General features: G+C 32.4%; 3 protein-coding genes across 6 annotated transcripts; 1 reads left to right on the forward strand and 2 right to left on the reverse strand.

Moving 5' to 3' along the window:
* The first annotated feature begins 2,195 nt into the window (after positions 1-2,195).
* Positions 2,196-6,464, forward strand: LOC137834566 (putative methylesterase 12, chloroplastic). The gene is made up of 5 exons (XM_068642588.1): positions 2,196-2,929; positions 3,720-3,959; positions 4,051-4,194; positions 4,513-4,647; positions 5,938-6,464. Exons 1-5 carry the CDS (start codon positions 2,696-2,698, stop codon positions 6,208-6,210), a joined length of 1,026 nt encoding a protein of 341 aa, XP_068498689.1. The 5' UTR covers positions 2,196-2,695; the 3' UTR covers positions 6,211-6,464.
* A 1,077-nt stretch (positions 6,465-7,541) lies between these two features.
* LOC137834568 (B3 domain-containing transcription factor VRN1-like) lies at positions 7,542-9,247 on the reverse strand. The gene is made up of 3 exons (XM_068642594.1): positions 9,088-9,247; positions 8,099-8,668; positions 7,542-7,990 (listed from the first exon to the last, which is right to left on the reverse strand). Exons 1-3 carry the CDS (start codon positions 9,193-9,195, stop codon positions 7,724-7,726), a joined length of 945 nt encoding a protein of 314 aa, XP_068498695.1. The 5' UTR covers positions 9,196-9,247; the 3' UTR covers positions 7,542-7,723.
* A 1,216-nt stretch (positions 9,248-10,463) lies between these two features.
* LOC137834567 (regulator of nonsense transcripts UPF3) lies at positions 10,464-19,534 on the reverse strand. 4 transcript variants are annotated; one of them, XM_068642592.1, is made up of 14 exons: positions 19,242-19,534; positions 19,045-19,151; positions 18,860-18,955; positions 18,656-18,754; positions 18,303-18,382; positions 17,138-17,236; positions 15,304-15,436; positions 14,342-14,442; positions 13,479-13,974; positions 13,249-13,338; positions 13,029-13,144; positions 12,901-12,947; positions 11,136-11,252; positions 10,464-10,859 (listed from the first exon to the last, which is right to left on the reverse strand). In XM_068642592.1, the coding sequence occupies exons 1-12, from the start codon at positions 19,403-19,405 to the stop codon at positions 12,909-12,911; spliced, it is 1,620 nt and encodes a 539-aa protein (XP_068498693.1). In that variant the 5' UTR covers positions 19,406-19,534; the 3' UTR covers positions 10,464-10,859; positions 11,136-11,252; positions 12,901-12,908. The 4 variants fall into 4 exon arrangements, with proteins under 4 accessions (XP_068498693.1, XP_068498694.1, XP_068498690.1 ...); XM_068642593.1 differs by having other exon boundaries at positions 15,334-15,436; positions 19,242-19,529; XM_068642589.1 differs by having other exon boundaries at positions 12,901-13,144; positions 19,242-19,533.
* Positions 19,535-20,301: the final 767 nt, after the last annotated feature.

Here is a 20,301-nt window from a genome sequence, read left to right on the forward strand (position 1 = left end):
ATGAAATGAGATACACATTCATAAATAAAAATATAAACTTACATTATTAAAAAATATTTCAAACTATAAAGCATCTATGTACATCACAAAATACAATAACATGGTTACAAAAAATTAAATCACAGTCATTGATAATATTTAAGTCACTTTCATTGAATGTCAGCATGATAATAACCCCTTTGTCACAAATATAATTTATGTATTAACAATAAAGTAAGAAATATTGTTCAAAGAAAATAACACCAAACAAATAATAAAGTAGAATAAAAATGTTATATAATATGGTCAGATTTCATGACTTAGAGAAAATTTATGAAATGTGTGAAATTTTTAAATTAGATATTTTTTTTAGAGAATAAACAACTTAAAACCATTAAATAATTAAAGATTACAAAACACTTGATTTGAAATAAAATAATATAATAATGTAATTTTTTATATTACTAATATATCAATATATAATAATTATATCAATTCAATATATTTTAAAACAATTATTTAAATTTTATTAAATATGTTACTTTAAAAAAAAAAAAAACTTCACTTGCTAAAAATACGTGGAGTATTATTTAACAAGATTTCGACATTCAATTTTCTCTAAAACTACAATTAAAATTAAGTAAATATTTTTTAATTAAATTATAAATCAAAATATGTTATTTTTAGTTTAAAAATATTACTATATTTTATTTTTTTCTTAATGTTTTGAGATTAAAAAGTATATATAATTATGATGTGATTGTAAATCCAAATGCAACCACCAAAGCCTCCTAACTAAAAACTCTTATATTATTTGAAACTTAAACTATTTCAGACTAAATATTCCACGTATAATTCGAATTTTAGTCTCTCCTACTTAATTTGTTGAGTATTATTTGAAACACAACCACTAATAGTTTAAATTGAGTTGTTTTTGAAACACAATCATTATTGACTAAGACTAAATATTCTTTGAAATACAATTGATTCTTACTGAGTATTTTTTGGACAACCGTCACTCCCAACTAAAAAGGTCAAGGTTTACAAAGGAAGTGATATAAAAATCTCTAGATTGCTCAATAAAATAGATGTTATGTCTTACGACAAATACATGATAGGTTCACTCTTTTAGCTTGCTCTTAAACATGAACAATGTTCTTCCTCACAACTATAAATGCTAAAGTTAACTCAAGATGATTTTGTGTTTGTTCCTGTTGGAAGACTTTCTTCCTTCTTCCTTCTTCCTTCTTCAAAGAGATATTTTATATACAGTATTGGGAAGAAAATAGTCATTGCACGTCCTTTGTGACTGTTGTGAGGGTCTTCTTTTACTAGTGCTTCTTCATAAGCGTGTTTTAAAGCTTCAAGACGCATTAAAAGTTTTTGAGTTAGCATTTAATGTGTGAGACTTCTTCGGCAATGCCTATAAAGCATGACAAAGCTTTACACGTCAAGGCAGGTGACTTCCCTTTATCTTTTTGAACAAAGTGTAAGGTTTGATATAACCAACTGACTCTTAACATTAACATTGATAGCCACCTTTTGAGAAGAAAAAAAAATGTTTACAAGAAGCAACTTTTCAGCAAGTTCTTCTTAAAAAAGAAAAAAATGTATAAATTCTAAAAACATAAAATAAACATTCATTAATGACTGATATGCACTATTAAATACTTCAAACTCTTGTTTGTTATACTTATTATTTGTTCTAACACATTAACATAATAAGAGTTTCTTTAATAAGATAAAGTAAAATTAATATCATGATTTCTACATTAGGCATACTTTTAATTAGTAAAGAATCTTAATTCACAGCTACAAGTCTAAGAAATCTGACTTGCCAATATAAAGGAGTATTACACGAAATTATTATTTACTCATTTATTTTAAAAAATGTATTTAGCTTTGAACAAATAAAAAATAATAGTTATAATTGCAAATATTAATTAATGTTACAGTTTTTATTGCAAATCAAGGTGTTAACAATCTACTCTTTCACACAATTTTTCAATACATATCTTATTATTAATTAAAATCGGTTAAATAAAAGTGAAACAAGAAAAAAGAATCTTATTTGCACCTTAATATACTCATTTTCAATGGAATCCTTCCTTAATAATCTAAAAGAAAGGTTTAACGTAAGAAAAGGTACTTTTTGGTCCAAGAAACAGAGTTTCCTTGAGCCTTTATACAAGAGCACAGTAGAAGACGAAAAACTTGACCTTTTAGAAGCAATTTATGTATTTTTTTTTCAAAATGATGACATGGGTTGCACTTGTCTGCACGTTGAAAACCATCTACAGAATATGTGCTTATTTTGAGCTGAGTTTGTCTCCACTGTTCTGTTTGGGTTGCCACTGTTCTGTAAAAGTAAAAAAACACTTATTAAGCAAACACTTGTTAAGCAGAGTAATTAAGAAAAAGGTGTATTTTTTTTTGTTTGGGTTAGGTTGAAGTTGAAAGAAAAAGAGAGAGAAGTGAATTATGATTTGAAAGTCTGGAGTCGTTGAAATCCAACGCATTTAATAAGCTCTAAAATCAGTTGGTTTCTTAGCATATTTTGCCTTTTTATATTTTTGGCATTCATACCCAACAACTTCACAACTTCTCCAACCCTCCCTCACCACGAAAAATTAAACAAAAAGACAAAGACATAGCGATAAAGGAAGAAAAACTTGGGCTTTCTTCGGTTTCCGAGGTGCAGTGAAGAAAGTGAAAGATGGGTAACAGTTTTATTTGCAGGACTAAGAAGGATTCGAAAGATGTTGGATCGAGAAGCAAGAGAATGGGTAGATCACAGAGGAAGCCTGTGAGTGAGGAAGAGCTGCATCTTCAGGCCCTGTCTATGGCACTTCAGCAGCATCAATTGTCTCAGAGGTTTGAAGGCTCTATGTCTCGGAGAATTGGCTCCTCTAGAAGGCATGCTGTGTCTGAATCTTTTTCAGCCAAGCAGGTGTGTGCCTCTTTTGTTTATTCAATTGTTTACTATATTATATTTGCCATGATTTGTGGGTTTTGATTGAAAAGTTTTGATTTTTGAATCATTTCATCACTGCCAAAAAGTAGCTTATCATGATTAAGATCTTTGTGTATATGGGTTGGGTGGAAGTCAAAACTAGTGTTTGTGATGAGTGGGAGCATGCATGTTGACTCAACATATCAAGCCAGGACTGAAAAGTGAACATACAAAAAGAAATCAAAGGGCTACTTTTTTTCGGTTTTATTTTATTTTTGGCTAAAAAGAGGGGTTGTTCCTTTTGTGCCTCAAAAGGTGCATCTAGAAAAGTACATGACCAATTCACTGTGCTTTCAAAAGAAGATGCGATTTGTTTATGATTAGTTGCCTGTATTCTGTACTGGTTAGCATGCCCCACTTTCCTTGACTCTGCTATATTCTTGTGCATTTTGACCCTATTTGTTCTTAAGCTTCATGGGAAAATTCTTTTCTTCTAGTTTTTTAGGCAGTCTAGCACAATTGTCTAAAGAAAAAATTGTTGTTTCATGTTTGGAGACAGATTGTTTTGAGACCTACAATGGAAAGGAAACGTGTAATCAGTACTTAGCATTTCACAACCTTGTTTTTGCCAAGAAAATTGGTTAGGAAGCATTGTTGGTGGTCAGACATTAGCTATAGTCTATAGGGTATCATAATGCTATCTCTTTTTGATTGTGCATGTTAAAATCTGTTTGCCCCTGTATTTTGTTTGAAATATTTGCCTGACTTGCTAGCGTATCATGTGCAGGTTCCAGTAAATCTGGAGAACATTAAAATAAAAAGGTTTGTACTAATCCATGGAGAAGGTTTTGGAGCATGGTGCTGGTACAAGACTGTTGCCCTTCTAGAAGAAGCAGGGCTGCTCCCAGTTGCCTTAGATCTTACTGGCTCTGGAATTGATCTCACAGACACTAACAGTGTCACTACATTGGCTGATTATTCAAAACCTTTAACTGTTTATCTTGAAAACCTTCCTGAGGATGAAAAGGTTTGGATGTGTGACATTGAACATAGTTTTAACTTGAAGCATGTTATTGTCTACCATTCTGTTATATTTGATGAAGATGGAAACTTTGCAGGTTATTCTTGTTGGTCATAGCATTGGTGGTGCATGTATTTCTTATGCGCTGGAAAATTATCCTCAGAAGATCTCAAAAGCAATTTTCCTTTGTGCTACAATGGTGTCTGATGGTCAAAAACCATTTGATGTTTATGCCGATGAGGTATCTAGTTCGCTTCTTTTTGTTTACTTATGTGATCAGTTGAATTTTTAGATTGGTGCAATACAATCCAACTTAAATTATTCACAAAAGCTTCTCAAGTTTGGAACCATATCTTACCAATTATGTTATATGTGGGGCATATATTGCACTTCATCCTTTCCTAAACCTATAATATACTATTTCCGGAGGAAAAGGTTCTTTATCTTGTATTTTCATCCTTGAGTGAACATGTTTTACTTAATTTATTATTTCTATCATTTTGATTCCATCCCATTTCACTTTTTTTTTGGAAGTTCTAACCAGTTATCTACACTGCAGCTGGGATCTGCTGAACGATTTATGCAAGAATCAAAGTTTTTGATACATGGGAATGGTAAAGAAAAGCCCCCTACAGGATTTATGTTTGAGAAGGAGCAGATGAAAGGGTTATATTTTAACCAATCCCAAGCGAAGGTACACAGGATTTAAGACTATTTCTAACTTCTTTTCCTCCAACTTCTTTTAACTGCTATATTCTGACTGCCCATTCAAATTAGATACTTGAAGTTGTATGATTTGTGCCCGTATACCTTCAATGATGATCATACCTTTTATCTTCACTGTTTACTCCACTTGCAAGCTTCATGCTTGTAGAAGATTTAAATTGAGTAACTGAATGACTATCCCCATTAGTGCAATAAGGAAAACACAACTTTTGTTCCCCCACCTATAGTGGAACTGAAAGGCAATTTTGTAATTGTTGTTGATCTATGAGCTCTGAGTGAGGTAGATAATGCCCTCAGAACTCAAAATTAGCTTGCTGGTATTCAACCAACCTGGCTTTAAGTTGAAGAACTAAACCCCGTCCTCTAAAAGCTCATGTGTTGTAGTTGTGTTATCCCCCTTTCCAAATGCTTTAGGACAGAGTTCTTATTTCATTTATAATTTTTAACTGCATTCTTTAAGATAGACGGTTCTTTATGGACAAATATTCGAAATGATTTCTTAAACTTCTGTTTTTTTTTATTTTGAAAGTTGTTTAATTGCCCCAGAAAAGGAAAGGATTTCTTAAGGAAGATTAAGCAGAAAGTAGTCAAGTGAATCCTTGAAAGTGTATGTGCTTCTATAGGTGGTCAATTCAGGATTCTTATTGATTGTGATTTTCACACACAGGTGACCTGAATGATAGTTAGAGCATTCGGATTCAATCCCTTTTACTTGATTCTTGTCACTTTTATTCCTTTAACAAAATAGGAGAATTTGACCTGACTCTTGGTTTGCTTTTTAAGACCGAGAAGGAGCAGAATTGTTGAATTTGTAGGTTCCTAATTTTTTTCTTTTTCTTTAGTCCATTTCGGATCCGTTTGAACTTGTTGGCGTTGTGACAAATGTTATGGAATTATTCAAGCATGGGTGAAAATGTTCATATATATTCAAGCATTAGCTTTTATGTTTCTAAGAGTCTATTTGGACATATTTATCCAGAAATAAAAGAGTTTCTACAAATTAGCTTATGCATACATTTTAGCTTATGAAGAAGCTTATTTCATTTGTTTTCTTATTTTTCTTTTGGAAAAGGGCTTCTTGAGAAATTTGTCTAAAAGATACTAAGTATTGTTATGTTAAGGTGGTATTTGTTATTTTCCTTATACCCAGATGAATTTTTTTCTTCTATTTCTGTTTCTATTTATTACATTTTTATTCCTGGTTGTTGCATTAACACTTTCTAAGTTCTGATAATATGTGAAATGAGTTGTATTTCAGGATGTTGCTTTAGCCATGGTTTCCATGAGACACAGCCCTCTTGGTCCAATCATGGAGAAGCTGTCTTTATCTGCTGATAAATATGGCACCGGACGCAGGTTTTACATTCAAACATTGGATGATCATGCACTTTCACCAGATGTCCAAGAGAAGCTTGTGAGGGAAAATCCACCTGAGGGAGTTTTCAAGATCAAAGGCAGTGATCATTGTCCATTCTTCTCCAAGCCACAATCTCTCCACAAAATTTTGGTGGAAATAGCTCAAATTCCATAGCTTAATGCACAACATGATTTGTTTTATCTTTCATCTCTTAGGATTACAGAATTGTAGAGTTGATATTGCTTTTCTACATTGACCATGAAACAAGAGGCCCAATTGGGAGAAGTATTTTTATTTTTTATAATCTTGAAATATAATATAGGAAGAAGCATGATTTCATCCCATTTAAGACAAAAATATTATTCAATTAGTAAGTGACTGCTGTAAGTTTTTTTGTTTCATGTGTATAGAAATATTTTCTAGCTCTAGTTCTGCTTTGACAACTAATTTTTGTTGCAAGTTCATGATAGAGTAAAATGGGAAAATATTCTCTTTATACATTTTGTATATGGATCGAATTTGAAAATTTTATACCCAAATTAATTTTAGGCCAATTTAATCAAACTTGAATCTGGCAATGAGTTGGATTGACCAACTGGTCCAATTTTGTTTACATGGTTTAAACTACAATTATACCTAGTCTAATGTTGGTCTTGTTTATTTGGGTTTGATCTTTGGTTTTGGGGCTAAAACTAACAAAAACATCAGTAAAAGGAAAAGGTAAATTGAATTTGAAAACCAGAACAAACAAAGGTTTATCTTAAATTTTCATAATGAAAATGGAGTTTAAAAAGTTAATTTTTTTAAAAAGAACAAACTTAAGGGTGGAATCATGCTGCTATGCGTTGAGTTAGGCAAGCTAGTAAATTTACACCTTACTAAATTTGCTAAACCCAGTTGAGTATCAAAATAGCCTATACACAAACTCTGACAATAGTACTCAAAATGTAATCTTTTAAATACTAAATGAGTATATTATCCTGCCAAACATTTCTTCAATCTTGATCAAACCCATAAGAATGTACCAGTCTTAAACATTTTCTAGTGTCAGTCTACTGCTATATAGTGGTCCAACACTATGATCGTAGACTAAAAAGAAAAAGAATGTCCAATCCATTTGCACACGCAATGTGAAAGTGCCTGTGATCTATCATCCTTCCCATCTGTACTTAAGGAATCTTCTTTCAAAATTCTATAATCTTGTAGGAAACTTCTTACAAGGAAATAGAAGTTAAATCATTTTACTGGTTCTTGTACTTTTTAAGAAATTATGCAGTGTTTGTTTACTGTCCAAGATTATATACATTTTAGCAAGACAAAACATAGAAGGACCCTCCAACATAAATCAAAGTACCTTAACAGGTTCCTAAAGGACATTTCAGTTGGGGAAGATGCAGGAATGGTGGTGGGGTTCTAGCAAATCCGTGTACGAATACGAGGAAGTCTTAACCATGTAAGCAATCAACAGGTGTTAGTGCTATGTCTACACGGAAAATAAGGAATCATTACACACACAAATACATACTAATTGATTAAAGTTTGTAGTTTAGTGGATTAGAGTTCTGATACAAGATGTTTATTAAACACCACCAAGATGATAATTTCTCACCAACCATTCAGCAACCAATTAACAGCTGGTATTACAATGGAAAAAAAGGCTAGATATCAATAAACTACTTGGTGCTGATCAAACATCAACGTCATAATATTGAGCTTCGCCACGCACAGTAAATTTTAGCACAATGGGGTCCCTCTTTATCAACTCCAACACACATAAATCTCCTTCTGATAGATCGTTGTCCCTCACAAATTTAGCCCATCCCTTAGATATTATCATTGCTCTGCTACGGCTATGACATGAGCAAGAAACTTCCCACTGCTCTCCATTACTATTTTGGAGCATCGTACCAACACCTGGCTTCAGATACTTGCCAGCAAATTCACTTGACACATACTGCACAAGGAAGACCAACTTTAATTTGATCCGTGCAAAACATTATGCATGAATAATTATAATTCAGTACTTTATTTTAACTCTATATTGAAGCTAAATTATTCTCACCAATCGAGAAGACTTGATGGTACAAGTAACAAAAGGGTTTTTTGCAATTAATCTATCACTAGCAGTAGCAACATCCTTTGTTATCTCCCAAGAAGAGTGGTTTTCACTGCATCCACTTTTGAGTTGTTTCCCATGAGAATAATAACATTTTTTCTTCCTTCCTTTAGTCTGACTCGGACGTATTAAATTCACATAATCTTCATCAGTAGTTTCTACCCCATTCCCCACCACAAGCTCTTGGTGCTGCTGCTGATCCTCAAACTTGGATCTCTTCCAATTCTCCGAGTTTGGTTCATTAGTGCCCCGTGTTTGGGGAGGATAACAAATCTCAGCAGCAGTAATATCAAATATAAGAACACAAAATTTTGAGTTCCCTACATATCTGAAAATTAGATGGGAACCATACCCCAGAGAATAGTAGTTTACAAACTCTCGCCATTTGCTGCTGAAGAAAACATCTTTTCCACATTTCTTCAGCCTCATTTTCCAAACACGACCATCAGGAACAGTAATTGTAGCAACAGTTGATAGTTCATCTCCAAATCTCTTTATAAACTCCTCGGGAATTCTCTGCATTGATCACTTCTTAAATTAGTTACTCACACTAAGTAGATAGTTAAACTGCAACACTTTCTTCTCTAGTGAAGAAAAGAAGAGCAAAGAAGAACATGCTCCCCAGCTCACGTGCAATGCCAGTTATAACTGTTTAGCTTAATCATCAGCATCAAATGTCCAACATGCAAAGAAGTTTCAGAGTATCTCAACAGTGAGAAAAAGAAACAAAAAAGAGATAAGTAAAAAAAAACATTTTTATAAGTACAAACAATTAAGCTAATCTTCCTCCAAGTTCCCAGTTGTGCGCTTACAGAACAAAGACAAATTTCCAAACTTTGATCTAAAAAAAGAAGGAAGCATGCAAAATGATGCATGATGGAGGTGAAAGAACGAAAAGAAAAGGCAAACAGAAAATGCTTAGATTTGTTTGTTACCATTTGGGTAGCATGAATGGCAGAGGGAAGTATGATCTTCAGAAAATGCTTAGATTCCCTCTCCGCCGGCGCCGACCCTCCGCCGTAGTTTCTCTGCCGACCCTCCATTGGAATAGGGGATTCTACCCACACCCACCACTTCTTTGGTTGACAACATATCGTAATATAATATATCCAATCACACTTAAAAAAGTAAATTAATTTTAACCCGATTTGAGTTGTAGTCTTAGATAATTAAATATAAAATCATTTTAAATTAATAAAACTAATACATCTTTTTTTTCAAAATTTATTTTTCTCTTTTTTACATTGATTACAAATATCTTTCATTGGAGATAATTTTACTGGAATAATTAGGACCACTAAGAGTAATAAATATTATAAATTATTTTATTTATTTTACTTCATTGTATGAGATTTATAATCTGAATATGATCTTTTGGCTATATTAAATAATTTCATTTTCTTTTAAATAAAAAATATTTAATACTTAACGTCTAAAGAAGTATTCTTTTATGATACAGTGATATAGAAAGGAAAAAATATGTTAAAAATTAAAACAATCAAGAGATTATCATAAAAAGTAATATATTTTGTAATACATATTTATCTGACGTATGATGGAAAATAGAAATATTATCTAAACTTAATATATTTTCAATCCTGTAAATATGATTCAGTTTAGCTTTAATACTAAAACAAAATATATTAATAAAGATATTAGAGATTATAAAATAATTTAAATTAATATATTTTAGGTGTAAAATTCAATTAAATCATATTTATGTCATTTATTATAAATAAAATAAGTATGTAACTTATCTATAATTTGTTAATTTTTTAAAAATATTATCAAATAATGATTTTTATGGATTATATTATTTTTAGTCTTCCATTCAATGACTTGACACAACTTAAAAGTTATTTATTAAAAAAACAATACTTCAAATTGAAATAAGAGAAATGTTATATCACGAACATGCTTTTATTCTGTCTGTCTTTTTAAGCTAAAAGAAAGGTTTTGTTTCTTATGATGTTAATCTTCCTTATCAACTACTTCATAAATTCAATGTTTTTTAATAAATCGTGTTTGGCATCACTACTACCTAATAAATTCAATTACTATTATAAGATTTTTGATAAAAACAGGTAACTAATTTTCAAATAAACTAAACGAAAGAAAATCATTATAATGTAACCATATTTCTACTGCTAAACTTTTTACAAAAATAATTAACTAAAAACAAATTTATGTTATGTTATATTTTTAAACAAAATAGAAATTACTTTTCATCAAGGCATGCATTGAGCAAAGAAAGGAGGAAAAAAGGGTTAAAAGAGGGGTGAGGTGTGACAAAAGGGGGAAAAAAAGAAAGTAGAGAAAAAATCCTCCTTTTGAGGACCAAGGGAGTTTATAATATCCTTACAATAACACGTACACCATGTGCACGCTAAAAATAAACACTATTAGCCTTACAAAATACTATATAACCAACTACTTGTCCACCGAACAGGACAAGATTTTTCACTCTTTCCAACATACTGTCCCATGTTATGTACCAATAACTTTACAGTTACATCCCAAACACAAACATTTCCCAACACTGAAATATTTTCAATTCAAGGAGACACGAACCATAATGAGTCTTAACTCCACCCATATGGTTAACAATGCCAATCTGTTTTCAGTAGATAATCATGTCAACCAGGTCTGTAACTTTGCATTCCCTTTATTGTGCAGGCTCCGTCAGGCAAACAACTGGATCATTTTACTGCAAAATCCAGATGTCACAAGATCAAAAGCCAAACAAATTTCAGAAAGTAAGAATGATATTAATCACATATAAAACAAATTGATCCCTCGATTACGAGACCCCGTAAGGTTACTAGTAGCCTTGAGACTTTGAAGGTTACGGGTTATATTTCTACAATCGATCTCTCAGGTTGCATGGGTGGGGTTTCTAAACCCTGAGTCATCCCTCTTAAGAATCAACGTTCAACTATTCAATTAGAGTCATTTTAATAAAAGTATTACATAATGCACATACCTTTCAAGTCTCTTAGACTCAGGTTGACCTTAATTAGTTGTGCATGATGAATGATGTCCTTAACAGAGACCGTAGCTCAACGTTGCAGGAATGATGTCCCGACTGAGTAGACATAATCTGTTTATAACATTACTAAAGTTAATTGTAATATTGAATGCAAGCAATACTCTTAAACAACTAGATGAATGTCCAAACAAATTAAAGGTAAAGCAGCATATTTTTGTACGCGGGCACATTTGTTAAACAAAATAAATACACAGTTAAATTTACAGTAACAAAATCCTTTGTCAAATCTTTCAGTATGGACGTAATGATCAACAATACCAGATGTCAAATATTGATAGTTAGAGGCATCGGATCAACTTATCAGAGTAAATGGTAAAGAAACTTAGTAAAGCAATCACCTTACCTTAATAGATTTTATCCAACAAAATAGTATATCAAATAATCCTATCATTGGAAACAGAAAAATTCTTACATAAACTCGGTGCAGTTATGTGGGACCCACTAGTTTTTATTTTCTTCAAATGAGAGAGAAAATAAGCATGGAAAGTGACATTCAGTTACAAAACAATCAATTCTAAGGTACAGATAGCATATTTTCAATTACAAAGAAGATTATGAGATGACAATTCTAATTCTCACATGCTGCAACAACCTATTTTGCATGACATTACATATTCTTTATCACTGTATTACAGAAGTCCAAACCATGGGTTGACGACAAATGATATAGTTAGAGAATCTAATATTTTTATTTATTGACATTGCCATCTATAAAGCAAGTTTGAATCTATCATCTCCTACCCTAATCAGTAAATGAGGAGAACCAAGGTTCAAGGGCTCCTCTAATTTCTCCTGGAGTCTCCTCTTATAGCTCTTACCATTCACAGGCTCAGCCTATTTTTTTAAATGGCTAACCACGGTAAGTTTCAAATCTCACTTCAGAATGACAAAACCTACATTTTCAAAGCTCATCACCCTATGTGAAGAAGCGAAAACTTCTACACTTTGTTGTCATAATAAACAAAGATTTAAGCAATAAGCTCCTAAAATAACTACTTGAGACATTGTTTTGCATTTGCTTTTAAAAACACGTTCATATATACACAGAATATAATGATTCAAAAGCTTTTAATCACATGTCAAATCATATTTCAAGGTTTTCCCAATGTTCTAGTTTTCAACACCAAATGCTACTTTGGATTTTGCAAATACCTGATTGAATACATTTCATATGATATCATGAGGTCAGAGGATTGGGTACAGATCAAGGTTTTGTGAATATACAATCATTCACTTAGACTTCAACTGGTTAGATAATTATTTCTATTTTGATGTGATATTCCTATAATCATAATCTTCGTCAATCAATTAAGTATACACTTATGAAGCCATCATCAAATAGTAATTCAGTTTCATGATTGAAAATCGGTAAACATGTTGAATTTGATAATTTAATCACATAAAGAAATAGTAGACTCCCTTGGGACAAATATATGCAAAATACTTGGGAATGAAATAAAACATGAAAAAATCAACGTGAAATGAAATTATACTGAAGAGGAAGATGGGCAGATGATTTAGTCACTAATACTGATAAAGAAAAATTGTTGAGTATGGTGTAAATTCCACACCATGGCCTTTCCATCATTTTCAAAGTGATAAATAATAATATCAGAATGAGGTGCTAATCCCCCCAGTACAATAACCACTGAATCTCAGGTACAAGAGGCAACATACAACAAATGGAAATCAGGCTTACCACATATTTTAAGACCCTGAAGAAGATTTCTGAACCCAGACTTGCTTCTGCAGACATAATAAGTACCTTACACACGATGAATCAACAAAATAGACAATCCAAAATAGATCAACATATGACATGTATACCTCATGAGCACTGTGCCCAACACTTTTCTTGGAAGGTTTCCCTTCACTTATACTGACTGCACCATCATCCTTCACTACATAGGAAGCTCCACGGCGTGCAAAATTTCTTTGGGAACCTAGAGAGTTCGAAAGTATGGTTGAAACATTTCAACTAAAATAACAAATAAACTCTATTATCAGTCTTTAATTTATAAACAACAATTAGTAAAGAGACTCCAACCATTCTCAATAGAAGGATTGCCTCTTCCACCTGCAGAAGCAGAGAATTCACTGCCCCTGTTCCCAGAAGTAACATTTTCTTTTAGTTCTCCTGTTTGGGCAAGAAAATCACCACCAGACTCAGCTTTATTTTTGTGGCAATGATTCATAATATTTATACTAAATATTGAAAGAAATATATCATTTATTTTGTTTGTAAACATCTCATAATAGCCTAGTCAATAGTCATACCTTCAGCAGATTCAGGATTTGACAGAGTAGGTTGTGCCATTGAGGATGACGAGTAGTCACTACCAGCATGTGAAACATCAGAACGACGAAGGGGTGTCCAAACACCACGATCAGGTCTATCCTTGTTTCTAGTACGCTTTTCTGTTTTCTCACCGCTACCTAAACCATGAGGATCCCTTTTTACGAATTTTTCATCCAAAGCCCTTTTAGAATCCCCGTCAGAATTAACTTGTGCAATATCATGATTTGGATGTTGATCATTTAACCCAGACCTTGAGCCAAAAGAACGAGGTGGTCTCTTCCCATTCTCTGAGCTTAAAATTTGAATTTTATGTTGTGTCCCAGTAATAGACTGACTTTGACGAGATTCATTATTTAGAAGTATGCTCCTGATCAATCTTCCACTATTTTCACGTCTCTGGTTCTGTTTCGCAGGAGTTGAAATGGGAGAATTTCCAGATTGTACGATTTGCTGTTTTACTGTACCCTCAGTGGCCTGAAAATTCCGTAAAAAATGTTCATAATAACAAATTTACAATGATGAGCTTATTATCATTTGAATGCAGGTTTCACAGTGCATTTGAGTGATTAAACAGCTTCAAAATAATTTCAGGAATAAGTCACACTCAATTACTTCCTACCAGAAAATAGTTTTCTGGTGTCTACTTGAACACACCAACTAAACCCTTGTATCGCAGGCATGAAAAATATACTTTTATTTAGTCTTGTTTATTACGAAGAACATCATTTTTAAAGCAAATAAGAGATATCATCATATTAACATGATTAAAAAATGCAGAAAAATGGGAATACCATATATTGTTGAAAAGAAATGAAACCTTTATAGGTAAAACAAAACCTACACTGGGAATTTCCCGCTGTTTCCCTTTCAGAAGAAGGATTTTTTTCTTTCCTGAGTCAGAAGACAGTGGAATTCCAGAAATGGGACCTTCAATGCCATGCACTGCAAATTCATCAGTCACAAATAAGAAAATTAAAACACTTACCAGCAAAAATATATGAAATTCAATTAGAAACTTAAGCACTATTGCTAAATCTTAAAGAAAATGCAAATTAAAGACAGATGATTGAATCCCCTGCTAATCTTAGTTCTAAGAACAGCACGCATGTTCCAACCACCACTTTCATTTGTCAGGTCCACTATCATTTAGAGAAAGTATGATGGCAGGGGACCCAGATCGTTCCATAAAATAGATATAACATTCAAAAAAGAAAGAGTAAACTACTGAACCATGTAAACAAATGGAAACTAGTTTCAGAACTCAATCCAGAGCAAAGATGCTAGACTTGGAGTTCTTAGAATTTGAAGCAAACCATTGGTATAGTCCATTTAATATGATACATGATTATATTAATGCTAATGAAGAACAAGAATGAAACTCAAGAGATGCCACAAAACTCAGACTGCGTTTGAAGTGAGGTCAGATACATTGAACAGAAACACAATGTAAGTAAAGTTTCGTTGATTGTGTCTTTGGAAATCGGGATTAGAGTAAAACAAACACACTTATTAAATAAGACATCATGTCAATCATACAGCATTTTATAAGTACAATCTAGGAACTAAACCACAAGCAGCAAACAAAAATAATTGAGTTGCAAGATACTACAGAGACAAAAAAACTGAGGTCATGCCAGGCTGTATGTCAGGCATCTTAACTCAAATATGAATGCAACTAAATACAACATACACATTGATTTGTAACAACAAGGCATTCTGTTCACGAAGTGAAAGTTGATAATACAACATTAGATGTGGAGATGTAGAATAACTAAAAATCGAAAGTCAGAAAAGATGAGTTACATGCTTCAATTTCAGAAATTCCTTTCATACTTGATTCAGCTGATAGATCCTCTCGCCGGGGAACCACAATAAAGGCTGATTTATCTTTTGACTCTTTGCGAGCAGCACTCTTGGCATTGTCCTTCTGAACATACTGACATAATCAAAGCCAATTATCAGTAAGTAACAAAGTTCACTGTTCTTTTTGCAAGCATAAATAGCACATCTATATATCAATCAAGCAAAGTAAAAGTCAGACTACTAAGGGAAAAAAGAACAAAATTCTTCAAAATTATTAGCATTAGAACAACAAAATAAGAAGTCCAAATGCAAAGAAAAAAGAAAGTTGAGAAGAAAATAAGTTTATATGTTGAAGGATTGTGTAGCTTCACAAGTAGATGTATGCAAAAAGATAAGCTTGATAGTATTTTCAAATGCTACAGAGAGTAAAACTAAACACCTTGGTCATGTATCAAGATCAAGAAATATTCAACAGTTGCTCTTAAATGTTATCTTCACATGTTAGAACATAACGATAAACACCCAGCATTTGGGAAACCCTCTCATAAAAGCTAGTTGTTAAGGGGCGAGAACCAAGACATACTCTTATTATAACAGTGAGATTAAAAGAAAATGATTGGGGAGAATGAGTTAGTCTAGGAGTAACTTAGTCCCTTCTTATGTGTGATTGTGTTTGTTTGCATCCATTGCTTAATAGTATTTTGCATTCATTTTTACTTATTATTATTATATATATATATTTCTTTTTTTTCTTCTTATTTTTAAAATATTTATACTTTTTTTATTATTACGTATTAAATATTGTTTTATTTTTATTACTATAATTATTTAGTTTATTTATTTGTTTTCCTGTCATTTTTAATTTATTATATCATATATTATGCTTTATGTAGCTAATTATTATCATTTATTTTATCATTTTATATGTTATGCTTTAAATATTTTTTTCTATTTTTCTATTGATATTCTTTAGTACATTATTATATCATAACATAAATAACAAATCAAACTAAAGTTAAGAACCCACCCAAGAAAAAATTTGGCACAAAAATGTTGCGACTCAAATTGGAGACAACTTGAGGCCCAACAAATACAAAAATAGAGCTGAAACCTAACCAAGACAATCGTGAAACAAATCCAGGTTTTGAAACTGTTAGAATAAATAGTCTTAAATAGAACTTATCATAAAGGTGTTTTGTGCTGTGTTGTACCTATTCCTAGATATATCTTTTTGTATTTTCTTCTCTTCCCTCTCATTCATTGTATCTGTCATATCCAAAGTTATTATAAATATGAGATCCTAAGAGAGGGAAATTCACTCTCAAATTCATTTTAATTCTTTTGTACTTTTCTCAAGTGAAACAATACCACCCCTATCAGTGAAAAAAAAAGACCCCTAACAACTAACAGAGCATCCAAATGGAAGAGTGGGGAAGCCGGCAGCGGCATGAGGGAGGTCACAAAGGCTTTCCAGTGGATGGGATTTCACACAGGCATAAAATCCCGGAAGCGTGACTGAGGTAGCCCTGCTCTGTTACTTTTGACAGATTCTGATGTGCATCATCATGATGATAGCAGCTGCTCTAGCCACTATTGACAACTATGAATATTTTTTTTTACAGTTTTATACTAGTGATAAAAAGATTGAGCGGGTACTATCAAGCAAATAGATAACAACCAGTATGCCCATACACATATTCAACCATTTCTATGCACTTGACAGTTCACAAACAGATTGGTTTATGAGATGAAGTCAAAGCTTCAAAATGACTTAAGTGATTATGGATCCAGAACAGCAATAACAGTACATGTGCATTCAATTACAAAGGTTTACCTTTTTCTTTTCAGATCCTCGTTTAGTATTGCCTGAGCCAGGCTTGCCAGGCAAAGCCGCTCTGGATCTTCTGCTAACTTTTGCCACTGCTGAGGAAGCCTATCATTGATTGTTATAAATACAAGTGAAGTAATGTCAACAACATATACACAAGTGGGGAAAACGCCTAAGCCTATATTCATTTGTGATATAATAAATTACAAAGATATAATAACAGAATAATTTCTTTCACCCAGCCCAGCAGGAGAGTAAGTTATAAGCTATAATTATGTATGTTTACATGCATAATTTAAACGAAGGGTGCACGTGATAAACTGCAAATATTTTGAGGTAGGTAGTGCATTTGCCATAATTTTATGCAGTAAAAAGTTTATCACACATACTGAAGGCCCAAAAATTTATTGAGAAAGCTAAATAAAGTGCCCAAAATTTGAAAAATGTATATGATTAATCTTGAGAAATCCAGAACAACCAATTGGAAAGAACAAAACACAGAGCCTGTCAACAATATGAAACGGCTGTAACTACAAGCTTCACTTTTGAAGCCCTCATCCCCTTCCCAATACCAATTTATGATCCAAGTATGTTATGAGAGGAAAATATCTAGCATAAATCATGACACGGAATTTATCCTAGCTTCAGAAGAGTTAGTGGCACAAAGTTTCACGAATGAGAACATGTTTGAGCAATATTATTCAGATAAATTAATATCACTTTTACATAATATTGATTACCTATATTATACAGCATGTGGTAATTTTCACTTAAAACTCTCTTCTAGCAAAGCCTTTAATAAGCAATAAACAAACATCTAAACTAGCTCCTAAATCCCGTTCATAATATGTAACAGTCCTATTTGTTGTCCTTAATGTGCGCTGCTGTCTTTGAAATGTTAAAAATGGGCTATATATATCTTAACCTTTGACATATGATTGTTCTAAATTTTGAATTTCTCAGCAAACAAGCACATGCATGCCAAAATGAATTATTCACTATACATCTAAAGGGCCAATGCCAGACTGAAACAAACAAAAAAAAAACAAAAGATACAAGTAAAGCGTTCTTTTAATCAATAAAGTAATAAGCTATGAATTAAATGGACCCTCGATATCTAAACATGACGCAAAAGAAACAGCCAAAAAGCTCTGCAGACCCAGAATATTACCTGCATACCAGTGTCAACAGCTCGTTTCTGTCGAACATATTCCATCAAGGGTGTGACAATAGGTGTTTCCTTGTTAGCCCCTGGAAAGGAAGATATAGAATGAGACCAATGGTACTGAAATTTGTCATCAGAATCACAGATAAATCCCCACCGACACGTTTAGCCTAGAACCTAGTGCTAAGATCCTCCAAAACACATTTATAATAGAAAAAACGGAGAAAAAACACAGCAATGGCAGATGAACACATAATGGCAGAGACAGAAGAATCATTATGCTGTTTCTAATGTTTATGTACCAACACACTTAAATAAAAGTAAAAAAAAGTGTAGTTGGTGAAGTAATAATAACTAACCAGCTTGTTCAGCTTCTTTTCTTTCCAATTGTATCTCTGCACTGGGAAGATGTTCATGTGGCTTTGCAATGAGTTTGAGGAACTCCAGATAGTCAGGATCTGTCCTTGTGAAATATAAAAAAAAAATGATAATCATAAATAAAAAAAGAGCACAATATGTAGCATTTAACACAATCAGAGAACAAAAATCAGAACTATAAGAACCTTTGTATATGGTCCCTTCACGTCCATCCTTCTTGGTAGTAGGCTTCGGAACACGCTGGGAAGGGGCGTACTCAACAATAGCTTTATGTTGAGCACCTGATTGAAGATTCACCATTGAGCAGTTACAAAGTGAGTTAAAGACGTGAAGTGCAAGAGAGAAAAAAAAACAGAAAAAAAAAAATTACCTCTCTCGTTAACAAAAACATGTCCATGGAAGAAGTGAGCAAAGTCGAACACATCATGAGGAGAATTGAAGTCTATATAGGCTCGGGAATGCCTCTGACGCTTGAGGCTGCAAAAACGGTTAGGGTTTTGTTAGGAAAAAAACAAAGGAAGAAAAAGCGATTGAAAGGAAGAAAAAGCGATTGAAAGGAAGATGAACCTGGTGTTGCCGGGTCTGAAAGAGAACCAATTGTAGCGTGAATCGAAGTGTGAGTCGATGTGTTGGAAGAGATCGGATTGAGTGAGAGAAGGAGGCAAATGCCTAATCACCACTTTCGTCTTCTCCCTTTCGGAACGAACCTTCATCTTCCTTTCTTCCATCATCACTCCCTTTTTCTTTCACATCATTCTCTTCCTTCCTTTCTTAATTTCTTAACCAATTCCCTCTTTCAATCTCTCTCTCTCCTAACCTAATTCCTAACGATTAAGCTTCCTCTTTTACGATCATTTTTTACTTTCTACTAATCAAAATATTAATATATATTATTTAAAATCACTTTTTTGCAATTTTTTAAAGATTAATTAATATTTTTTTTCTTCTTCTCGGTATGAATTTTGGAGAATTAAAAAAGTAATAAAAATAAAAGAATGTTAATTGATATTAGAATTGTCCTAAAATGAATATTTTTTTTCTTTACCAATTAATATAGATATTTTTCAATCTACTCAAAAAGTTATACTTTCGATTTTAATATAGAAGTACCTAATATTTTAAATAAAAAAAATGATGATTCTTAATATTGAGATAACTATTCACGAATTAAAGAATTACCCTAATTCAAAACTAATGAGTATTTATTTTTTTATTAATTAGTATTCTTGAATTTTGACAATCCTTTAGTACACTTATAAATGACAAAATAACAAATCTATTGGAACTTCATTGTGTATTGCATAAATATAATTAAGATCAACCTACAATTAATATTCAAACCCTTCTACATTTATTTTGTAAAACTAAATATTAATGGAGTTTGGTTAAGATTAGAAACAATAAGAATATATGGAATTATGATAAATAGGATTAGGTCTTTGATTTTTATAAATTTTATGGACTAAAAAATATCTTGCTCACAAAAGTGGAAGCTATGAAGTGAGTCTTGGTCATGTTTGGTCCTTAGGGTATCTGTGAGTCCAATGTAATGTGAGTGAAATTGCTCTCAAACTCATAGTTATGCATTTTAGGTTTAAGATGACTTGGTTCACCTCCATTTTCACAA

Source organism: Phaseolus vulgaris, chromosome 5, assembly GCF_000499845.2.
Source record: "Phaseolus vulgaris cultivar G19833 chromosome 5, P. vulgaris v2.0, whole genome shotgun sequence".
NCBI lineage: Eukaryota > Viridiplantae > Streptophyta > Magnoliopsida > Fabales > Fabaceae > Phaseolus > Phaseolus vulgaris.

Excerpts from the sequence above, each read along its gene's own strand:
- LOC137834568 (XM_068642594.1), bottom strand. The coding sequence starts at position 9,195 with ATGGAGGGTCGGCAGAGAAACTACGGCGGAGGGTCGGCGCCGGCGGAG. Across the intron at positions 8,669-9,087 it reads CCATTCATGCTACCCAAATG|AGAATTCCCGAGGAGTTTAT; the intron begins GTAACAAACAAA and ends TGATCAATGCAG. Across the intron at positions 7,991-8,098 it reads CCATCAAGTCTTCTCGATTG|TATGTGTCAAGTGAATTTGC; the intron begins GTGAGAATAATT and ends TTCCTTGTGCAG.
- LOC137834566 (XM_068642588.1), top strand. The coding sequence starts at position 2,696 with ATGGGTAACAGTTTTATTTGCAGGACTAAGAAGGATTCGAAAGATGTT. Across the intron at positions 2,930-3,719 it reads AATCTTTTTCAGCCAAGCAG|GTTCCAGTAAATCTGGAGAA; the intron begins GTGTGTGCCTCT and ends TATCATGTGCAG. Across the intron at positions 4,195-4,512 it reads TTGATGTTTATGCCGATGAG|CTGGGATCTGCTGAACGATT; the intron begins GTATCTAGTTCG and ends TCTACACTGCAG.
- LOC137834567 (XM_068642589.1), bottom strand. The coding sequence starts at position 19,405 with ATGATGGAAGAAAGGAAGATGAAGGTTCGTTCCGAAAGGGAGAAGACG. Across the intron at positions 19,152-19,241 it reads TTCAGACCCGGCAACACCAG|CCTCAAGCGTCAGAGGCATT; the intron begins GTTCATCTTCCT and ends CCGTTTTTGCAG. Across the intron at positions 17,237-18,302 it reads CTGTTGACACTGGTATGCAG|GCTTCCTCAGCAGTGGCAAA; the intron begins GTAATATTCTGG and ends AATCAATGATAG.